Source organism: Pseudopipra pipra, chromosome 13, assembly GCF_036250125.1.
Source record: "Pseudopipra pipra isolate bDixPip1 chromosome 13, bDixPip1.hap1, whole genome shotgun sequence".
In the NCBI taxonomy this organism is placed as follows: domain Eukaryota; kingdom Metazoa; phylum Chordata; class Aves; order Passeriformes; family Pipridae; genus Pseudopipra; species Pseudopipra pipra.
The window spans coordinates 19954599-19972900 of record NC_087561.1 but is presented as its reverse complement, the minus strand read 5'-3'; the positions used below and the strand labels follow the sequence as shown (position 1 = coordinate 19972900).

Here is an 18302-nt window from a genome sequence, read left to right as displayed (position 1 = left end):
CAAAAGCCACAAGGTATTTTTGAGCCGTTCCAGGACGTTTCTTATCCACTGTTACAGACAAACAGGCACGACACTCACATACACAGCCTCCCTTCCAGATGGAATTTTCCAGCTCCATCCCTTTCTTGAAACCCCAGTGACTAAATAGTCTATTTTCAAACCCTTCATATTTCTACCATGAACTCGCCTGTTTGCAGGCAGCCCCCACATTCCCGTTCCTCTGCACTCCTGGGTACCAGGAGCTGAAGTTTTCTCTCTGGAGGTTTTTTGTTGGGAAACAAAGATGAAAATAAAACAGCAATGTTCTTGTTATTTGGGTATTTTTAGAACATTTGATGACCTAAAAGAGCTGGAAAGGGAGACAGTGATGTGTTCTGTTCTCAGCCATTCCAAAGAGCCTTTTGGAAAGGGAGGAAAGCACCACTATTGATACGGGGAGGAGGGAAGGAGCACCACCCAAAAAAGAAATAGTGATGTGAATAATAATGAACCCAAATCCCAGGAACACACAGTTTTCCTCGGCACAAATACACATTTTGCAAACATCAGTGCTCTCGGGACTCTCTTGTTCTACTAAAAACCCCATGTTTTCCTCTCTCCATTTATCCTAAAGGTTGCAATTTTCCCAAAGAGAGCAGGATGAAGGATAAGTTGACTCCAAACTGGCTTGGCAACAAACTCCCATCGAACGTGGGAAGGGGTAAAAACTTTCAAGTGAACCCGGGGGGACAATTAATTATTCAATTATTTGGTTGTGCTGAAGGTTGGAATTTTTGGCTCAGAAAGAGTGATGAACCAAATCCCAGCTCTGAGGGGGGAACACTCTTTCTCGACATCAAACATCTCTCTGTGCTACTGACTTGAAGGAGGCCCCGAGGAACGAGGGGCTCTCAGGCAGAGCTGGGCCTGTGGAATCCAGAACTTTTTTATTAGTATTATTACTTTCAATGACATTCCTATATAAATAAGTGGTCTGATTTCAAAGGTTAGTCTTGGAGAAGGGCCACAATCTTAAGTTCCTCCAGATGTTTTGCTCTGGAGGAGCCCAGGCAGTGCCTTTCTGGGCACAGTGCAACAAGCCCCTTGTGTGGAGTCGGTCCCTGGAGGAGGATGAGGTGGGTTTTTGGAGGCAGATGGGCTGGCCAGGTGACTCCTTGGCTCCCAGAAGTGGTTTTCAGTTTGCCAAGGCTCATTTTGTTGGTGGTTTCTGTGTAACTGGCTGTGCTGGGGGATTTAGACCCTGTGACAGACATCTGGGATTTGTGAAGGATGTAGAGACACAACAGGGATGTTTCCCTCTGCTTCCCGTGCCAGCCTTCCTAGGACACCAGAGAAGGGGGGAAGAGAAATACCAGAACATGCTACAGAGCTGTAAAAGATGTGAGAGGGTTCAATCCAAGATATGGAAAAGGAGGATGAAGGAGGTTCTCTTGGGAGGAGAAGGTTTCGGGGTTGGAAACAGCTGCACACACACACCCCACACCCCCCCCCCCATGCCAACACAGCCTCTGGCCCCTGTCCCAAGGCCATTCCAGCAGCTGTGCAATGCCCCTGCCTCTATTTCATCCAACATGAGGACACACCAAAGAATTAAAGCCCTCCAGTTGTCCCAGGAGCATCATCACTGGAATGTCGTGGGCTGCAGCAAGGCTGGAGAAAGAGGGTCTGCATGGGAACCCCCAGAGGGGTTTCCTGCTCAAATATGCCCTTGTTCCGAGGATAACACCACTCCTGGCTCTGGCACTGTCCCTTCTGTGCAGCTGCTGCCTCTGGCACTTTGTAAGGACCTGTTTGTCCCCTTGCACCGCAGAGAACTGAGAATGTGGCACGATGAGGTGAGGGGACACAAGGGGCAGAGCAGCAAACGGGAATCCCTCCCTCCAGGTGGGGTTGGCAGCTCTCTGCACACGCGGGGCATCAGCCAGCACAGCCACAGTGCAGCAAACCATGAGGATGGAGACCTTCCCACGGTGAGGAGGCACCTGGAGACCTGTGGAGCTGCCAGAGAGCTGCTTGAACCGAAGAGATGGGTCAGCTCGGGGTGATCATTCCCTGGCACAAAACCCCTCCTGCAGTGAGGGCACAGCCAAAGCCACCCCTCACTCAACCAGCCTCCTCCACCTTTTCTCCTTCCCCTGCCTGCCCCTGACACTCTTCACCCTGGGAGTGGCAGAAGTGGCATGTGAGGTCCTGCCCCTGTCCAGGCTCGTGACCTCTGAGCTGTGCCCACGTGGGGCAGCTTCTGGATGCCACTTCCTTCACTCACCACCTTCCTCACAGACAGCTGCCCTTCACCCCCTCCAGAACAGCTCACCCCCCTCTGCACCCCGTTTCCATCTCTGTTAGACCAGGCTTTGCATCCTCTTTGCACCAACATCCAGCTGCTGGTGGTGCTTCAACCCGGCCAGTATTAATGGGAATATTCTGGTGCATGGACATTCCCTCCTTTGGAGGCTGGAGCAAAGCTCCACGTGCCGTGGGACACATAAACAACTACCAGCCCATTAACTTCTCAGACACCCAGTGGCATTTTGCCCTTAGTTTTCCATCCCACCTTATTAGTGATAAGAAATATTTGTGCAGCTCCGAGGAAACGCTGCCTCTCTCCAAATAAACATGGAGAGAGAACAGAAAAGCAATTCACTTTGGATAAACAAACAGCAAGATGATCAGTGCACAACACCACCACACAGCTGGATTAAAAAGTCCATTAAAAAACCCTCCTCTGGTGCCAAACAGCACCAAATTGCTGGAGACACATTGCTACATGGTAGTTAGTAGAAAATGCAGTTTTAAATAGGAGGTGTATGACAGCAGGCTGTTATTCTGCCCCAAATAATATGCAGCATGGCAAACACCTCCAGGTTTCACTGTTGGACAAAGCAAAGAGCCCCAAAATCCAACCATTCCTTTGGGAGCGAAGGCCCCCAGTGCCCCCTGGAAGCTCCAGAGTTCACACCTGCACTCCCAGTTCAGTGGCAGAGCTGGAGCTTTAGAAGAAGGAGAGCTATGAAAGGCTCAGCCAAAGGACCAAACACTGAATGGATTCAAGAAAAGCATCAAACAAACCACCAATGCCTCGCTGCTGGGATTACCTGCTCTGGTGACACTTCTGCTCAATGGGAGGATGCTCTTGTCCCTCTCATTTCCTGGTAAGTCCCAGTTTTATAGTCCTCCTCAGGAGGAGGAGCCTAGGGCCAGTTGCTTCACCCCTTGGCACCTGCAGCATTTTGGAGACAGGAGTTTCCTTGAACTTCATCAGTTATTGTCCTAAAGCTTTTTTTCTTTCCCGACACCGGGTGGGAGGGGGGTTCCCTTCTGTTCAGCAGAGACAAACCACCCCTTCTCACCTCTTCCCCCCACCCTCTGGGTCCCCAGGGGCTGATGTCATCATGCTTGAAATTCAGTGGCAAAAAAACAAAAAGCAAATTGCCTTTGGGAAGCCCTATAAAAACCCCGACACCAAGCACCTTCCAGCCACACACCTCTGCATCCCTCGCCCGCAGCAGCGCCGAGCTGGGCACCCAGCGCTGGGAAAAGCAGCCACCAGCATGGTCTACTCCACCCTACAGGTAACCCTTCCACCCACCAAACCCTCCCCACCTCTTTTCTTTTTCACTCCGAGGAGGAAACATCTCTTTCCGGGCCCTTCCTCAACCGGTCAAAAATTCTCGTGGCATTAAACAGGAACCTGCCCCAAAAAGAACAAATCCAGATGGTTTTCACAGTCACCTCACTGAGTTGCTGACCTGTTGCCTGCTCCTTCCACGTGTCCCAAACGTGCCCCGTGTGGTGTCCCGTGGGGTTGTTGTTGTTGGGATGTGCCGTGTGGGTTTTTCTCGGAGCTGCGAGATCTCATGGCAGGTCTGGAAAGGCTCTGCCGCCCCTTCCACTGTGCAGCTTTATTTCCCTGGATGTTCTTGGCATCCCTGCTGGACTCAGCTTTGGAAAATATTTTGTGCCTGCTTTAAGTGTGTAGTTGGTTTTATGCGCTCCTTTGATCTGTGAGTGTCTCACGGTGCCGCGTTAGAGGCACCACCAGGAAAACTGCTCCGGGAAAGCTCCGGTGACAAACTCTCTGTCTGTGTCTTTCCTCCAGAAATCCCAGAAGCTCCTGGCAAGCTCCCGGCACGTTCACAAAACTGCTGCCCACGGTTTGTATCCCTGTGCAGAAAGGAGTTCCCCGTCCTTTTTTAAGGGGCATCCCGAAATAACCGTGGCATTGCTTTAAAGGGAAGCGCCGGGCTGAGACAAACCACCCAAATCCTTGGAAAGCCAAGCGTGTCTGGGGAGTCCTGGGGTGGGTTTGTGCCCTCAGGGCTAAAGGACAAGGAGAAAAGCAGCGAATAATTGGCAGTTCCGTGTTAAACCAGAAATTTTAACTGATTTAGAACCAGACTTTTCAAATTCTTCCTCTTTGACCCCAAAAGGAAGAAATTTAAATCGTGGCTGCCATGGGGTTGCTCAGATCCTTAATTCCTCTGTCCTTGCTTCTTTACTGCACCTGATCCTGCTGTGGGCATTGCTTGGAGGGATTCATGGATCACTCTCTGTGTCTCCAGCACTGCCCAGCTTTGGACAAATTAACCAGAACTTGCCTGTGTAGCCCCTTGGTCTATTTTTTCTACTAATAAGTTTGTCTATTAACTTATTTAAAATCTACTGTAAGTTTTAAATTGTGTTCTTGTTCTATCATAAATTTATTAACCTTTTTTTAAAACATTTTCTTGGTCTATTATCTTTATTAACTTTTTTTAGCTGTGTTCTTGTTCTATCATTGAGTTTATTAACTTATTTTAGAACATGGGCTATTATATTTATTAACTCATAATGTGTTCTTCTTCCATCATAAGTTTATTAACTCATTTTAAAATGTGTTCCTAACTTATTACAGATTTATTAACTTATTTTAAAATGTGCTCTTTTTCTATCATAACTTTATTAACTTAGTTTAAAACATGTTCTTGGTCTATTATGTTTATTAACTTATTTTCAAATGCATTCCTAATTTATTACAAATTTATGAACCTCTTTTAAAACGTGTTCTTGCTCTATTAGGTCCATTACCTGATTTTAAAATGCATTATTAATGCACTAAATGCAAAGAACGTTGCTTAATGAACACTTGGGCACAAGAGAAATCCTAACAACCCACACAGATTTATTTGCTCTTGGACAGAGCCTTTAATTCTTTTATGAAGTTCTGCCACACCGGGAGAAAAAAAAACCCGGGAGTCACGGAACGCTTCGAGCTGAAGGGTTAAAAAAACACCGCTGCCTGCTGAAGTGACAAAGAGCATTTGATGACGGGAAGGAACAAATCCAACTTTTAGGGGTGCCGTGTGATTGGAGCAGATTTTCCTGCAGCTTTTCCAAGCCCGTTTGACATCGCCCTTCCCTCCCGCGGGAGGGCGGCGGTGCCGCCGCCTGGGGACACGGGGGACGCTCCCGGGGGACACGGGGGACGCTCCCGGGGGACACGGGGGACGCTCCCGGGGGACAGGAGATGCTCCCGGGGATAGGAGGTGTTGTCAGAGGCCCCCAGCTCGGCAGCAGGTTTCCGAAGCGCTGAGCGTCCCGGATTCCTATAGGAATGCGTTTCCCAGAGCCGCCGTGAGGGGGGAATTTTCTCCCCGTGAGTCACCCGGTGATGACATTCCCAGCTGGGTTTCCAAGTGGTTTCAGCCTCCTGGGCTGTAGGTGAGCCCAACACGAGCAGGAACACTGAGTCAGCGGGCATGACATTTCGGGATGGGAAATTAGGGAATGGTCATTTTATTAATTGCCATGTTTTCTGGTTACAAAACAAAGCCTCATGTGTACCTGCTTTTGGATGAGTTGTCACATGTTGAAGCAAAATGGTTTTGTTTTTTTGGTTTTTTTTGCTTCACTCAGCTGGATTATTTTATGTGCTTCAGCTAATCTGGAGGTTAATATCATCTCTTATCTGTGTGCATGTAGGTAAGCACCCCCACATTCATATATAAATATGTATATATTTGGATTTGCCATAGTGCAAATGTCACCTATAATGGATTTTATGTCTTTTCTACTCTCATGCGCGCTCTCAAATTAATACCATAAATTTTAATGGGCCATAACAATTATAATTCTATGCATTTGAAACATTATTCTATTAATTATACCCTGTATTCTAATTCTAGAATTCAATATAATTCCATGAATTATAAATTCATCTAAACAAAGCAATTTGTCACTAAAATGTAAAAGTCCAGTGGTCCCAAACTGTATATTTCCAACAGAATTTTAACATTTTTGAGCATTAACATGCTTTGGAGTGCACAGGGCTTGAGAATGGCTGAGCCAAGACACTTCAGTGCCTTGTAGGATGAAACTTCTGGATAAATCTAGACTTTGGGTCTAGTCCTGCTTGCCAAAAATGATGGAAACTATAGGAGGTTTTGCTTTTACGTGATCCACTCCCAGCAGGGCACCACTGGCAATGCAGCAGGGCTTCCTTTCCTCCAGATAAAAGGACGGGATTTAAATTGATCTTCCCAGAAAAAAGTGGTTTCTGGAAACTCAAGGTGAGGGGATGGGGCTGAGCTCTGGAACTGCTTCAGCTGAACCTGCTGGAAGCCACCCCAGGAGGTGCCTGGAGCAGATATGGAATCACAGAACATCCCAAGTGGGAAGGGACCCCTGGGGGTCATCAATCCCAACTCCCTGCTCCTCGCAGGACCACCTGAAACGAGCCCCCCTGGCTCGGGCGGGTCCTGCTCCCTCAGCTTTGTCCTCCTCCAGGTTGAGTGGGAGCGGAGGGTGCGGAGCAGCCGGCACGGGGCCCACGGTGGGCTCACCCCTGCCCTCTCTCTGGTGCTGCAGTGGTGGCCAGGAGCGCTCCGGAGGACACCGTGACCAGCAGCTTCGCCTCCTTCATCCACGGCGCCCGACCCGACCACCTGTCCAAGACCGTCCGGCACCGGAGCAAGAGGATGATCCTCGACAGCATCGGGGTCGGGCTCGTGGGCAGCACCACCCATGTGTTCGACATCGCCCTGCGGTACTGCCGGGTAGGAACGGCCCCCTGGCACCGCCCTGGCACTGCCACAGCCACGCTGTCACCTCCTGGCCCGCACAGGGCTTCTGCCTTGTGGTGGAGGGGTGTTGTGGCACCATCCCTGCTGCCCCAGGAGGGGATCTCTCCTCTGGGGGGACCAGGGACAGCACCCAGGAATGGCTGGAGCTGTGCGAGGGCAGGCTCAGGTTGGCTCTCAGCAAAAGGTTCTTCCCCCAGAGGCTGGTTGGGCACTGCCCAGGCTCCCCAGGGCAGTGGGCACAGCCCCAAGGCTGCCAGAGCTCCAGGAGGGTTTGGCTGATCCTCTGGGGCACAGGGGGTGACTCTTGGGGATGGTCCTGTGCAGGGCTGAGGGTTGGACTCCATGATCCTTGTGGGTCCCTTCCAGCTCAGCATATCCTGTGATTCTGTGAAGACTTTTTTCACACAAAGGTTTGTAAACCATGGGAACAGACTGCCCAGGGCAATGGTGGAGTCCCCATCCCTGGAGTGTTCAAAAAACACGTGGATGCGGCACTCAAGGACATGGTTTAGTGGTGAACACGGCAGTGGCACTGGTTGATGGTTGGACTTGGTGATCTCAAACATCTTTTCCAACCTTAATGAGTCTCTGACAAGGCCCTCCCCGGGGTTCCCCTCCCTCCCACAGGAGCTGTACTCTCCAGTTGCCGTGAGCTCTGTCTATGGCAAGCCAGGTGTGAAGCTGTCCCCGACACTGGCCGCCTTCACCAACGGAGTCGCGGTAAGATGGGAGCTCTTCCAGGAGGACCCACCCTGTGTGGTGCCTTCAGAGGCGTTAGTGAGCATTGCAGGCAGCAGGGGGGTCACTGGGAGGGGCTCCTCTGCAATCTCCTGCTTTTAGAGGGGCCACACAGCCCCCCCGGGGACAGTGGGGGGATGTTGTAACTCAGCAACATCAGCGAGGAGCCCTCACTCCCTCAGCCCCCAGCGCGTCCCACCAGCACGGCCTTATCTCCATTTCTGTGGCAGACACACTCCATGGATTTTGATGACACCTGGCACCCTGCTACCCACCCGTCAGGGGCTGTTCTGCCAGCCCTGCTGGCAGCTTCCCAGATGCTGCCTCCCGGCACCAAACCCACCGGCATGGATTTCCTGCTGGCGTTTAACGTGGGCCTGGAAGTGCAAGGAAGGCTCATGCATTTCTCCACTGAGGCTCACGACATTCCAAAAAGGTAAACTGGCTGTTCTTCACTGAGTAGATGGTGAGGCTGGGTTTCAAAATGTTAGGTTAAGTCCGGTTTAAGTCAGTGTTAGCCCACGATAAGGGTAAAGCCCTACCCAGAGCCAAATGCCAGAGGTGATGAAGCACCAGGTATTTATTTGGTGACTTCCAGTGACCCTGCCTCAAAAATAGCTACCAAGAGGACTCTCACTGGGCCTGCAGTGCCATCATCTCAACCAACCAGGGCAAGAGCTCACAGCCATGCAGACAGATTAACAGTGGGCACAGCCCCTGTGCTGACTGCCCTTCACCAGCAGTGCCCTGGTGTGGTCCAAGGCACGGCACTGACCAGGAACTGTTCCTCTTGGACAAGCTGGATGAGGCCAGATTTGCCTGGAGGGGTAGAAAGTTTGGTGTAGTGACACAGGCCATGTCACCTGCTCCTAGAGAAAATGCAAAATTGTTTATTGGAGACGCTGTTGGAGTTTCCAGAAAGATGCTTCATTTTCGGACGAATAAATTCTGAGTCAGGTGACTCTCACCTGCATCGGAGCCGTGAGGGATTTCCGCCGGCTGACCGTTCAGCTCCAGCCTCACAGGGGCCTGGATGCTCATTCCTGCCATCTCCCCTGCAGGTTCCACCCTCCCTCGGTGGTGGGGACCATGGGCAGCGCGGCGGCCACGGCCAAGCTGCTGTCCCTCAGCAGGGCCCAGTGCTGCCACGCCCTGGGCATCGCCGCATCCCTGGCGGGGGCCCCCATGGCCAATGCTGCCACCCAGGCCAAGCCACTGCACATCGGCAACGCCACCCGCCTGGGCTTCGAGGCGGCTCTGCTGGCAGCCCGGGGCATGGAGGCCAACCCCTTCATCCTGGACGACATCCCCGGCTGCTCCGGGTTCAGCGCCTTCTACGGGGTCTATCACCCCAAGCCGCTGCCCGCGCCCGGTGACCACCATGAGTTCCTCCTGGAGAAGCAGGATATTGCCTTCAAGCGGTTCCCAGCCCACCTGGGGATGCACTGGGTGGTGGATGCTGCCCTGTCCGTGAGGAACCTCTTCGTCCACTACGCGGGGTCCTTCTCTCCCGCCCTGATCCGCACCATCGTGCTGAAGATCCCGGTGTCCAAGTACATCAACCGGCCCTTCCCCAGCTCCGAGCACCAGGCCAGGCACTCCTTCCAGTTCAACGCCTGTGCTGCCCTGCTGGACGGCGAGGTTGGGCTCGGCTCCTTCACCGAGAGCAGCATCCACCGGCAGGAGCTGCGGGAGCTGCTGGACAAAGTGGTGGTGGAGCACCCCGAGGATAACGTGGCCAACTTCGACAAGATGTACGGGGAGGTGGCACTGCTCCTGCACAGCGGGGACGTCCTCACGGGCAAGTGTGACACTTTCTACGGGCACTGGAGGAAGCCCCTGAGCAAGGAGTCGCTCCTGAAGAAGTTTCGATCCAACGCCTCCCACGTGCTCCCAGATGAGAAAATAGAAGCCATCATCACTACGGTGGACAACCTGGAGAACCTGTCAGACAGCTCCCAGCTGGCCTGCAGCCTGTGAGGGAACAGCACAGGGGGGTTTCAGGAGGGGTTTGTCCCAGTGAAACTGATTCCTTTCTTCATTGGTGCTTTACTATTGATTTCCAGTGCCAGGAACGTTCCCACCCCTTCAAGTAGACACTTCCCTCCCAAAGGAGCCCCCGGGGCAGGAGGTGTGACTGTGTCAGCCCTCGGTACAAGGAGTACATTTCAGCTCGTGGTTGACGCTCTCTGAGCAGCTGAAAGGCCACCACAAACATAAAAAATAATCCCATGGAAATCCCTGAGAATCTTGGGGTGTCACTGGGAAGCTGCTGCCCCGGAAGGAGCTGTGCCTGTGTGCTTTTTAAAGCTGGATTCCAAGGTTTTTTCTGGGCACAACGCCCCACCACTGAGTCTGGGAAGAGGAGGAAGTTCAGCTGCGGAACGTGTGCTTTTCTTAGTGCTCTTCTGGGCACTTTTGGGATCACACTTAGTTAGTCCTGGTGGCCAGATGGAAAATCCATCCCTTACTGTAAACAGCTCTGCCTGCAAAGCTTTCTGGCAGAGAGGGATTATTTTGCTTTGCCAGTAAAAGCCAACTGTTTCTCCAGCCTTTGGGAAGTGTTTGCACTTGTCTGTGTACAAAGGATGGTTCAAGGACCCTCAAAAGCTGTAAGGAAAGGCAGCTGGGAGGAGAGGAGCCCTGCATCAGTCCTGCAGCCCCTATGCCTCCCAGGGGGTGATCTCTGCCCATCCCAGGGCTGTGCCACACCACCCTCCTGCCCTGGCACAGGTTGCCCAGGCACCTGTTCAGAGCTGACAGAGCCCATGGGCATCTCTAGGTGGTGGCTCGGGCACATCCACACTGTGACTCACATTGGGAAATTCCTGTTTCTCCTCCCTGAAAGGAGGGGAAGCTTCCTGAGACTCCTGACTTACCTTTCCAGCTGGGATTAACTCAGTTCTCACACTCCTGAGCAGCCGTTCCCTGAAGGGCTCCTTCCCCTGCTTCCTTCCCGAGTGGGGACATGGACAACTCCTCGATATTCCTATTCAACACTGGGATTGCTGATCCAAAGGGCTCTTTCCAATATGATCCCAATAAAGGTACAGAACCTGCTGCAGGAGTGAGGGTTGTTCTCCCAGGGGGCTGAGATGGGACCAGGCAGGCAAGAAGGAATGTGGGCAAGTTCCTTTGTCTTCCTGGTAGTGGTTTGTGCAGAGAATGCCCCACCCAGAGATGGGACAAAACTGTTTGCTCACCTGTTAATCCACTCTCTCACACTGCCTGATAGTCACAGAGAATCTTTCTGAATGAAGAACAGAATTAAATTCACTTTCTGCATAAAGTTTTAACGCTACCTTAGGCAGACCATGAGGTTTTTTGGTTTTAATGTGAACACACACAGATACAGAGGCTTTCCCAAAAGATGGGGAACCCAGCAGAGGCTGGACAGGGACAGCTGGGACAGCAGGGACACTGTGCCCAGTGGTTTCTCCAAGGTAAAATATACATTGAGCCCCCCCAGGTTATTTTTCCTGCTGAGGACAGCAGCCCTCAGCCAGCAAAGCCTGGCTGTGCTCCAACAAGATCACCCCAACTACCCAGTGATTCTCCACCAGCAACAGATTTCAAATACTTGCCAAGTTTCCATGACAAGTTTCCAGTTTCCCTTGGTTCCAGTCAGGTGTGAGGTCCCACCAAACATGTCGTTCCGTGTTTCCCAGCCCAGTGAACTTGAAATCCACAGATCCAGTGCCCTCCAAGTCCTCTACAAGCCCGACATTTGTCCAAGGGATCCATATGTGTGACAGAACCGAGATGGGTTGCAGTGCAGAGAACAAAGCCCCTTATGAGTGGTTCCAGTGTCCCAACCTTTATTCCCATGTTCTCCTTTCCATACCTCCTGCTCCGTGCTGCAGTGATGCCCTGTTGCAGTGAAGCTGAGCAGGAGAGGAGGGAACTGTCACCCTTCACCTGCTGGTGCTGGAGCATAAAAAAGGGCTTTGCAGCTGTGTTTCAGGCTGCAGTTTGTCCCTGAGATCCAGAAACCTTCATGTCTTGGCTGTCCTGGCAGACACAATCCCGACACCTTTCAGCAGATGGTGTGTAAAATTAGGAAAGGGAGGGATAGGAAGGCTGGTAGGGTTCAATTTCCTTTTATTGGTTCACTTAGAGTTCGTAGAGTCCCAAAATCACTGAGGTTGGAAAAGCCTTCCCAGCCCTTGGAGTCCCCCCCTGTGCCCAATGCCCACCTTGTCCCCCAGCCCAGAGCACTGAGTGCCACATCCAGGCCTTCCTTGGACACCTCCAGGGGTGGGGACTCCACCACCTCCCTGGAAGCCCCTTCCAGTGCCTGACAGCCCTTTCCAGGCAGAAATTCCTCCTGATGTCCAATCTCAACCTTCCTTGGTGCTACTTGAGGCCGTTCCCTCTCCTCCTGTCCCTTGTTCCCCCCCTGGTTCCCCCCTCCTGTCAGGGGGTTGTGGAGACTGATAAGTTGAAGCAGTAAGTGGCTTTTCCAGAGCATCCAGGAGCTAAAGGTATGCCTGAGTTTTCTTGTTTGTTTTTTTTTTACTCATGGAGTTTCCTCTAAAAGCCTCGGACTCTGAAAAAGCCTCCACTATCCCCACCCAGGTAAACGTCTCACTTGTTATTTCCATTATCAGACAACAAATGTTTTATATCCCTAACAAATTAGGAGGCCCAAACCCTGGCAAGGGAGGCCTTGAAAGAGAAAAAAAATTACCTGTGAAAATTACAGACCAGTTTGTGTGACACTGAGGGTGTTCAGAGATTAATATGGTGCCACCAAAGCCCTGAACTTCTCCTCTCAGGCTGAATGAGAAAAGAGCCATTGTCCTTCTTTCTACCGCTGTTCCAAGAGAAATGACACCTTACATTAAGGAATGAGAACATTTCTCCACAAATATATTTACAGTGGCAAGCTCAGTGGCTGGAAGGACACCAGAGCCAGGCAGGATCCTTGCTAGTAATCAATAATTACAGGAAATTTTGGATGCCCCTTCCCTGGCAGTGCCCAAGGCCAGGCAGGAGGGGGCTTGGAGCAACCTGGTTTAGTGGAAAGTGTCCCTGCCCATGGCAGGGAGGTTGGACTGGATGATCTTTAAGTCCCTTCCAACCCAAACCATTGGATTGAGTCCACCATCAGCAAATTTGCGGCTGACACCAAGTTGGAGGGGAGTGTTGATCTGCTGGAAGGCAGGAGGGCTCTGCAGAGGGACCAGGACAGGCTGGATCCATGGGCTGATTCCAAGGGGATGAGGTTCAACCAGGCCAAGGGCCGGGTCCTGCCCTTTGGCCACAACAACCCCCGGCAGCTCCAGGCTGGGCCAGAGGGGCTGGAGAGCAGCCAGGCAGGAAGGGAGCTGGGAGTGGGGATGGACAGGGAGCTGAACAGGAGCCAGAGTGTGCCCAGATGGCCAAGAAGGCCAATGGATCCTGGCCTGGATCAGGAACAGAGTGGCAGCAGGAGCAGGGAAGTGATTCTGCTCCTGTGAGGCCACCCCTGGAGTGCTGTGTCCAGCTCTGGGCCCTCAGCTCAGGAAGGCCATGGAGGGGCTGGAGCAGGTCCAGAGAAGAGCAACAAGGCTGGGGAAGGGACTGGAGCACAATTCCCATGAGGAGAGGCTGAGGGAGCTGGGGGGGGCTCAGCCTGGAGAGGAGGAGGCTCAGGGGAGACCTCCTCACTCTCTGCAACTCCCTGACAGGAGAGGGGAGCCAGGGGAGGTCGGGCTCTTCTCCCAGGAACCAGCAATAGGACAAAAGGGCTCGGTCTTCAGCTGTGCCAGGGGAGGTTTAGGTTGGATATCAGGAAGAAATTCTTTACAGAGAAGGTGCTCAGCCATTGGAATGGGCTGCCCAGGGTGGAGTCAGCGTCCCTGGAGGTGTTTAAGGTGAGACTGGATGTGGCATCAGTGCCATGGGCTGGGAACCACGGTGGGGTTGGACCAAGGGTTGGACTTGGTGATCTCAGAGGTTTTTTCCAAGCCAGCTGATTCCATGATTCCATGGTTCTATGACTCTATGACTGGGGGATTCTCCGATTCTACAGTCCCACAACAAAAATTAGGGCAGTAGAAAGTAGCCCTGAAAGTAGAGAGGGGGCGAAGTTGGCGTGTGCAGGATGCCCGTGGGCATCGCCCCCATCCCGAGGGCAGCACCCACCCGTGGGGTCCCGCGGCAGCCGGACAGGCCCGTCAGCACCCTGGAGAGCAGCCCCGGGTGCTCCCGGGGATCCATCCCGGGCGTCCCTTCCCGGATCTCCACTCGCGAGGCAAAGGCGAAGCGATGCCCGCGGCTTTCTCCCGTGACACTCTGGCCTTTAGTTCCCACAAACCACCCAAGGGAAAGCAGCTCCCACCCCTACGGTCCCCACCTGCACGAGCTTCTGGTCATCCAAAACACTGACGTCTGGGGGGCTTCGCCTTTTTCGGCGCCATGGAGATGTTTGGATTCCCCGCGAAATTACAGTAAGAAAAAAAAATACAATTAAGTGGTTGCTTCAATTTTATAGAGGGTTTTGTCTGTGGAGATCGCGAGTGGCCTCCCTGCCCTCCTGCGCTGTCCCCGTGATGAAAACGATGCCTCAGTGTGGCCAGCTGGGGAACTGCTCTCCTTGAGAAGCCCCAGGTCCTCCTTCCTTGTTTTCTGCTTTTGAAATAACTGTGAAATTCCTTTTTTAAAAACAACTAAAGAAAGCAGAAAACTTAGGGCGGTCCCAGAAGTGCCACCAGTCAGAGTCAGAGTGGACCACCCTCCTCATCCCTGCATAAATCCAGGACTTTAGACTCTCTCCCCATCATGTTGCCACCTCACCTCTGCTTTTTCCCATCCCTGGAGTCAGGAGCCCTGTGGCTCTTGATGCAGAGCTGAGTAGGAGGATGGGGCTTCATTTCCAGGAGTGTTTGAGTGTCAGACACTGAGGCCAAGCTCCCAGTGCCCAGACAAGAAGCGTGTTTGGACACTCACAGCTGGATTTGAACCACAGGCCTGAGACAAGACCAGCAGGAGATGAGAGGAAGGGAGACAGAAATCTTCACTTGTGTCAAAGTGACCATGAAGAGAGGAGGAATGGCAGGTTCTTTTCTGTAGAATGAGGGGCTTCAGCTGCCAGACATTAGGAAAAACGCCCAGGAGTGGGAGCTGAGCAGGAAAACTCTGCCTTGGGAAAACTCTCCATGTCCACGCAGCCCTACTTTTATGGCTGGGATTTGAGACTTGTTCTAGGTTTACAAAGGAGAAGCTTGGAGCTGGCCATCCAAAGGCTGGGCTCTGCATCCTGTCTGCTGCTGGGACACAGGCAGAGGCTGGGCTGTGCTCAGAGTTCCCCTTCATTGGCTGCAGTACCTGGAAACCTCAATCAGGTTCTCATCGGGGTCTCGGAAGTAGATGGATGTTATTGGACCCACAGCACCAGTTCTGGCCACAGGACCTTCTTCAACAGCAACCCCACAGGCCTGGGAGGAGACAGAAGAGTAGGGGTTTAATGCTCAAGGTCATGTCCTCAGGGTTTTGTTGACTCTTCCCCCCAGCCTTGAGAACGTGAGCTGTTGGATGAGGCAATCCCGACATTCCCCAAGACACAGACCCTGAAAGTGTCATTTGGAGGCTGTGGCTTCGTGTCTCCAGGGATCCCACTGCCCTGTGGACACCCCCTGCCTGCCTCACCTTCAGATGATCCAGCAGCGGCTCCAGGGGCACCTGTGTGACAAGGCAGAGATCTGCAGAGCCAGGGACTGGGCACCGAGCCTTGGGTTCAAACTCCTTCCCAACCTCGTGCAGATTAAACTTCTGGTTGCCAAAACGTAAAGCTTTGCGATCTCCCTGTCCCCAGAGAGGAAAACCAGAGTAAATGAGACTTCTTGGGCTGGAAATCCTCGGCATCCACTCACCTGTGCAGCCCTAAGAGCTCTGGGGATCTGGTGTGGTCCTGCTAACTCAGGGCTTGGCTTTGTGGCAACCCAAAAATTGATCACTGCAAGGCTCCCGTGATATTCCTAGAGACGTGGAGTGACCCAAGAAAGTCCTACAGACACACCCAGATGCTTCCAAACCACAGTGATGGAAGTTTTTGGGTTTGGACACTCTATCCTGCCTGGCAGCAGCCACACAAAGAAAGGGACAGGCTGACACTGCAGTGGGGACAAAGCTGATGAGATGGGAAGAGGGGGAGGAAGGAGGTTTTGGCATCTCTTTGCAGGATCTCAAGGGGGTTTCTGTAGGTTCATATGGCAACTGAGTCCTGAGACCCCCCTGGCCATGCAGGACACTGACCACCTAAAGAACAAACTCCTAAAACTGCTTTTAGGAGACTTGTTGGGGCAGGAGAGAAGGACACAAGCATTCAAAGCAGTCAAAAGCATTTGAAGCTTGGGCAGGAGATGAGTTAGGGCTGTCCTGGAAACATGAATCAACTTTTCCTCTCTTTGCCAATGGAAATCCCAAAACAAGAGCTTGTCAGAGGCCTTTAGATGATGTGTGGGTTTCAGGGTTCTCCTCCTTCAGTCCTAGAAGCTGTTTTTCAAAGAATCTTTTTTTTTTTATCACTTTGACTCCTTCCACAGTGTGGGTTGGACTTACCCTGACTCAGCTTGACTCTCCAGAAACTCAGAGCTCGATGGGCTGCAGCTTGTGCCGGTCTTACCACCCCCACCCCAAGGAGGTGCCCAGAGAACCAGCCAGAGACCCACAGCTCCCATCCACTGGCCCAGAACAGCAGTTCCAGGTCCTCCAGACCCAACCCAGACCTGTGCCACATGTTACCTTGAAAGTCACCACCTCCATGCCCAGGACTTTGGAATAAAAGGCCACAGTGTCCTCGATGCTCTTCACAGTCAGCACAAGGTGGTCCAGGCGCTGGATGAAACACGAGGGGGGACTCACACACTCCTCCTCCTTCCAGGACATATTCTCAAGGCTGGGAGCTGGCCTGGAAAACCAGAGAACATGAAAGTTGGGAGCATCCGGGTCCAGGCAGCTGCAAATGGAGCTGCTCTTGACCTGCAGGTGGCACAAGTACAGAAGCAATAAATCCTCCTCCCTGGAAGGGCCTCAAACCCCTGGTGGCTCTGGTGGCACCTGAGCCTGCCAGAGCCCCTGGCTGGGGCCAGGTCTGCAGGACCAGCTGGGTGACCTCGCTGAGGGCTGATGTCACCAAGATGCTGAGCTCCCAAAGCACAAAAACCAAGGAAGGACCAAGTGTGTGATCCTTCCCTCCAACCCCCTCTGGAGTCTCCCAAGACTTCCTCATGTCCAGGTGTGGACACTCATCTAGGGGAAGCAAAGACAGAGAGTGGAGACCCAAGCTGGGACCTGGCAGAGCGATAGGAAACGTCTCCAGGGACGTGTGTTGTCCCCTGCCTTCGAGCTGCTGGGTGTCCCCACCAGGCAGAGGCTGCTGCCAGGGGTTCAAGGTGATGCAGCACGAGGGGGAAGGGGCTCAGCAGCCTGAGTTTACAGCAGTTCTTGGTGTTTTCTGTTGGGTTCATATCCCCTGGCACTGCCCTTCGTTTTTAGGGACAGTGGTGGGGGAACAGCTGGACTCGATGACCTTGGAGAGCTTTTCCAACCTCCATGATTCCATGATTCTGCACGGGGAATGCTTGGCAAGGAGAGATCTCGCAGGAGCAGGGTCAGGACAAAGTCAGGCACAGCCTCCCCAGGGAATCTGCTCCCTGCAGCCAGAGGATCCTGCTTGGAGAAGGACCCCGTTGTCCCGCTCCATGGCCTGGCCTGGCCTGTGCCCAGTGACTGTCCCAGTGCTGGGGCAGCTGGGAACACACCCAGCACAAAGCCCCTGCCCCTCCTCGCTGCAGGTGTTCAACAACCTCCCCTCAGACCAACCTGGCTCAGTCCCTCTGCAAATCCCTTCCACCCAGCACATCCCCTGGGCCCTCCCAAATTCCAGGACCTTTGTGTCCAGGAGCCTACAGCTCCCACCTCCTGCCCAGCCAGCGCTGCCAACACAGCCTCCCCTCCCAGGGGAGCCCCTCAGCCAACCCCTGCAAGGAAAGGGGGGACCAAAAATAGGGGGTTACCTGCCAGAGGGGACAGAGCCAGGCAAGGTGGGTCCCCAGGACCTCCCTCTTCCTGCTGGGTGAGCAGGAACGTCACGGGAGAGTGGGAGGGAACAAGGAAGCTGGAAACAGGAGCTCTGAGGTGAACCTTGACCCAAAGGACATAAAAGTCCAACTGCTTGAAAAACTCCAGAAAAGGAGCCTGGATATTTTAACCCCACGTTCTTCCCTTTCCAAGGGAGGGAAGGTTGGGTTTCTGTGCTGTGTCAAAGCTCTCACTGGGATGATTTTATTCCCATTGGATATCCCTGGAGAACAGGGAATGTGGCAAGCAGCCACTGCCCTCCCTGGCAGTGGACAAAGTGCCTGTTCACTATTTTGCCTCCAAGATTATTTTCTAACATGCAACAAGCTGAGCTCTCACTGCCCTACGAGGCAAATCCCAAAGAATTTGGGACCTTCAGTTGTTTAGAGAGAAGGTTGGAAAGGGACAGTGAGCTCTGAGATCATCATCCCAAGAATC

At 52.8% G+C, this 18302-nt stretch overlaps 2 protein-coding genes and 1 long non-coding RNA gene across 3 annotated transcripts; 1 reads left to right on the top strand and 2 right to left on the bottom strand.

Moving 5' to 3' along the window:
* Positions 1 to 17: 17 nt before the first annotated feature.
* Positions 18 to 10859, top strand: LOC135421660 (cis-aconitate decarboxylase-like). Its single transcript, XM_064670280.1, has 6 exons — positions 18 to 3152; positions 4100 to 4154; positions 6847 to 7034; positions 7689 to 7781; positions 8030 to 8235; positions 8861 to 10859. Exons 1-6 carry the CDS (start codon positions 3120 to 3122, stop codon positions 9777 to 9779), a joined length of 1494 nt encoding a protein of 497 aa, XP_064526350.1. The 5' UTR covers positions 18 to 3119; the 3' UTR covers positions 9780 to 10859.
* LOC135421661 (uncharacterized) lies at positions 9661 to 13243 on the bottom strand. The gene is made up of 3 exons (XR_010434143.1): positions 12490 to 13243; positions 11003 to 11832; positions 9661 to 9773 (listed from the first exon to the last, which is right to left on the bottom strand). It is a non-coding gene; the product is annotated as an uncharacterized LOC135421661 (long non-coding RNA).
* A 1014-nt stretch (positions 13244 to 14257) lies between these two features.
* GLOD5 (glyoxalase domain containing 5) lies at positions 14258 to 17916 on the bottom strand. The gene is made up of 4 exons (XM_064670279.1): positions 17801 to 17916; positions 16527 to 16692; positions 15432 to 15587; positions 14258 to 15220 (listed from the first exon to the last, which is right to left on the bottom strand). Exons 2-4 carry the CDS (start codon positions 16668 to 16670, stop codon positions 15095 to 15097), a joined length of 426 nt encoding a protein of 141 aa, XP_064526349.1. The 5' UTR covers positions 16671 to 16692; positions 17801 to 17916; the 3' UTR covers positions 14258 to 15094.
* Positions 17917 to 18302: the final 386 nt, after the last annotated feature.

What these genes read in the sequence shown, in the direction of transcription:
- LOC135421660 (XM_064670280.1), top strand. Translation starts at nt 3,120, where the DNA reads ATGGGAGGATGCTCTTGTCCCTCTCATTTCCTG. An exon ending in TCACAAAACTGCTGCCCACG is followed by an intron (nt 4,155 to 6,846) that starts GTTTGTATCCCT and finishes CTGGTGCTGCAG; the next exon opens with TGGTGGCCAGGAGCGCTCCG. An exon ending in GCTCACGACATTCCAAAAAG is followed by an intron (nt 8,236 to 8,860) that starts GTAAACTGGCTG and finishes TCTCCCCTGCAG; the next exon opens with GTTCCACCCTCCCTCGGTGG.
- GLOD5 (XM_064670279.1), bottom strand. Translation starts at nt 16,670, where the DNA reads ATGTCCTGGAAGGAGGAGGAGTGTGTGAGTCCCCCCTCGTGTTTCATC. An exon ending in TGGAGGTGGTGACTTTCAAG is followed by an intron (nt 15,588 to 16,526) that starts GTAACATGTGGC and finishes CTCTGGGGACAG; the next exon opens with GGAGATCGCAAAGCTTTACG. An exon ending in CGCTGCTGGATCATCTGAAG is followed by an intron (nt 15,221 to 15,431) that starts GTGAGGCAGGCA and finishes GTCTCCTCCCAG; the next exon opens with GCCTGTGGGGTTGCTGTTGA.